The sequence below is a fragment of the Eimeria acervulina genome, genomic scaffold (assembly GCF_000499425.1).
Source record: "Eimeria acervulina Houghton genomic scaffold, Eah_scaff2179, whole genome shotgun sequence".
NCBI classification, from domain to species: Eukaryota; Apicomplexa; class Conoidasida; order Eucoccidiorida; family Eimeriidae; genus Eimeria; species Eimeria acervulina.
This window is the reverse complement of record NW_013548591.1, coordinates 1-3,386: the sequence shown is the minus strand read 5'-3', so window position 1 is coordinate 3,386 and position 3,386 is coordinate 1. Positions and strand designations below refer to the sequence as shown.

Here is a 3,386-nt window from a genome sequence, read left to right as displayed (position 1 = left end):
CCGCATTTAGCTTACCCCCATCCCCCACTCAGTGCACAACTCTGTAGCTGCCAAATTCGACGCAGTGTTTAACGCGCAGCTAAGCTGGACCTTGCATTTATGCGCACTTGCTGAGTGGCAATATACGCGGAGCGCTACACAGCCTAACATGAACCAGCAAACAGTATTCAGCCTCCATCAACGCACACGCACACCAGCGCGTAGCTTCCTCAAACGTACCACTAAATACCTGCTCAACCACAAAATGACACACTGCTCCACATGCACAACCCCTGACCTTCCTCCAACATTTGCTGCCCGTCTTGCCCTATGCAAAGGCATCCACTCCAACAAATATCCGCCACTCAAATCCTCCTAACCAACCCTCAACATAGCACTTCGGATCCCTCATAAACACAACCCGTACTCAAAATTCCGCCGCTTCTTTTCACACACGTTAGACTATATTACCCCCATTTCGCTTCCCCTACACTCCACTCAATGCACAGCTCTCCAGGTGCCAAATCAAATGCAGAGCTAAATCACCTACGAGCCTGATCTTGCATTTGTGCGCACTTGCTGCGTGGCAATATACGCTGAACGCTACACAGCCTAGCATGAACCACCAAACAGTATCCAGCCTGCATCAACGCGCAAGCACACGTCGTCATCGCTTCCTCAAACCCACCACTAAATACCTGCTCAACCACAAAATGACGCACTGCTCCACCTACACAACCCCTGACCTTCCTCCAACATTAACTGCCCGTCTTGACCTATGCACAGCCGTCCACTCCAACAAATATCGGCCACTTAAATCCTCCTAACCAACTCCCAACATACCACTTCACCTACTTCCTAATCACAACCCATACTCAAAAACCCCCCGCTCCTTGTCACACATTTTAGACTATGTTGCCCACATTCAGCTTCCCCCCATCCCCCATGCAATCCACAACGCAGCAGCTGCCAAATCCAATGCAGTGTTTAACACACAGTTAAGCTTGATCTTGCATTTATACGCACTTGCTGCGTGGCAATGTACCCTGAATGCTACACAGCCTAGCATGAACCACCAAACATTATCCAGCCTCCATCACCACGCACGCGCACCAGCGCGTCGCTTCCTGGAACGCACCACTAAATATCTGCTCAACCACAAAATGACACACTGGTTCACCTTCACAACCCCTGACCCTCCTCCAACATTACTTGCTCGTCATGCCGTATGCTCAGCATCCACTCCAACAAATATCGGCCCCTCAAATCCTCCTAACCAACTCCCAATACCACTTCTTCTCCTTCCTAATCACAACGCCTATAAAACCCGCCGCTTCTTGTCACACACGTTACACTATATTACCCCCATTTAGCTTCCCCCCATCCCCCGCGCAATGCACAAAGCTGCAGCTGCCAAATCCAATACAGTCTTCAACACACAGCTAAGCCTGATCTTGCATATATGCGCACTTGCTGCGTGGTAATATACGCTGAACGCTACACAGCCTAGCATGAACCAGTAAGCAGTATTCCAGCCTCCATCACAGCGCACGCACACCAACGCATCGCGTCCTCAAACGCACCACTAAATACGTGCTCAACCACCAAATGACACAACGCTCCACCTACGCAACCCCTGGCCTTTCTCCAACATTACCTGCCCGTCTTGCGCTATGCAAGCGCATCCACTCGAACAACTATCGCCCACACAAATCCTCCTTACCAATTCACGACATTCCACTTCGGCTAATTCCGAAACACTACCCATAAACTAAATTCCACCGCTTCCTGTCACACCCGTTACAATATATTGCCCCTATGTAGCTCCCCCCCACCCCGCACTCAATGCACAGCTCTGCAGCAGCCACATCCAACGCAGTGATCAACACGCCGGTTAGCTGGGTCTTGCATTTATCCGCACCAGCTGAGTGGAAATATACGCTGAATGCTACACAGCCTAGCATGAACCAGCAAACAGTATCCAGCCCCCATTACCGCGGACCCACACCAGCGCATCGCGTCCTCAAACGCACCACTATATACCTGCTCAACCACAAAATGACACACTGCTCCACATGCACAACCCCTGACCTTTCTCCAACATTACCTGCCCGTCTTGCCCTATGCAAAGGCATCCACACCACCAAACATCGGCCAGTCAAATTCTCCTAACCAACTCCCAACATACCACTTCGGTTTCTTCCTAAACACAACGCATACACAAAAATCCGCCGTTTCTTGTCACGCACTCTACACTATATTACCCGCATTTACTTTCCGCCACCCCCCCCTCAGTGCACAGCGCTGCAGCTGCCAAATTCAACGCAGTGTTCCACACACAGCTAAGCCTGATCCTGAAATTCGGCGCACTTGCTGCGTGGCAATATACGCTGAACGTCACACAGCCTAGCACGCAGCAGCAAACAATATCCAGCCTCCATTAACGCGCACGCACACCAGCGCGTCGCTTCCTCAAACGCACCACTAAATACCTGCTCAACCACAAAATGACACACTGCTCCACCTACACAACCCCTGATCTTCCTCCAACATTACCTGCCCGTCTTGCCCTATGCAAAGGCATCCACTCCAACAAATATCGCCCACTCAAATCCTCCTAACCAACTGCCAACATGCCACATCGGCTTCTTCCTAAAGACAACTCAAACGCAACAACCCGCCGCTTCGTGTCACACACTTTACACTGTCTTACCCCCACGTAGATTCCCCCCACCCCCCCATGCAATGCACAGCCCTGCAGCAGCCACATCCAATGCAGTTTTCAACACGCAGCTAAGCCTAATTTTGTATTTATCCGCACCAGCTGCGTTGCAATATACTCTGAACGCTACACAGCCGAACATGAACCACCTAACAGTATACAGCCTCCATCAACGCGCACGCATACCAGCGCATCGCTTCCTCAAGCCCACCACTAAAAATCTGCTCAACCACAAAATGACACACTGCTCCACCTACACAACCCCTGACCTTCCCGCAATATTACATGCCCGTCTTGCCCTATGCAAAGGCACCCACTCCAACAAATATCGCCCACTCAAATCCTCCTAACCAACTCCCAACATACCACTTCACCTCCATCCTAATCACAACCCATACTCAACAACCCACCGCTTCTCTCTGGCTCTTTACACACTATATTACCCCCATTTAGCTTTCCCCCATCCCCGCTCCCAATGCTTAACCCTCCCGCTGCCAAATCCAATGTAGCGTTTAACACGCATATGCGCCTCATCTTGCATTTATGCTCACTTGCTGCGTGGCAATATACGCCGCACGCTACACAGCCTAGCATGAACCAGCACACACTATCCAGCCTCCATTAACGCGCAAGCGCACCAGCGCATCGCGTCCTCAAAACCGCCACTAAATGCCTGCTCAACCAC

General features: G+C 51.1%; 1 protein-coding gene across 1 annotated transcript; it reads right to left on the bottom strand.

Annotated features, from left to right (window-relative positions):
* Positions 1 to 1,821: 1,821 nt before the first annotated feature.
* EAH_00065400 (hypothetical protein) lies at positions 1,822 to 3,235 on the bottom strand (the record flags this gene model as incomplete). The annotated part of the gene is made up of 7 exons (XM_013392851.1): positions 1,822 to 1,834; positions 1,975 to 2,022; positions 2,244 to 2,385; positions 2,508 to 2,549; positions 2,693 to 2,734; positions 2,959 to 3,000; positions 3,145 to 3,235. The coding sequence occupies 7 exons, from the start codon at positions 3,233 to 3,235 to the stop codon at positions 1,822 to 1,824; spliced, it is 420 nt and encodes a 139-aa protein (XP_013248305.1).
* Between the last annotated feature and the right edge of the window lie 151 nt (positions 3,236 to 3,386).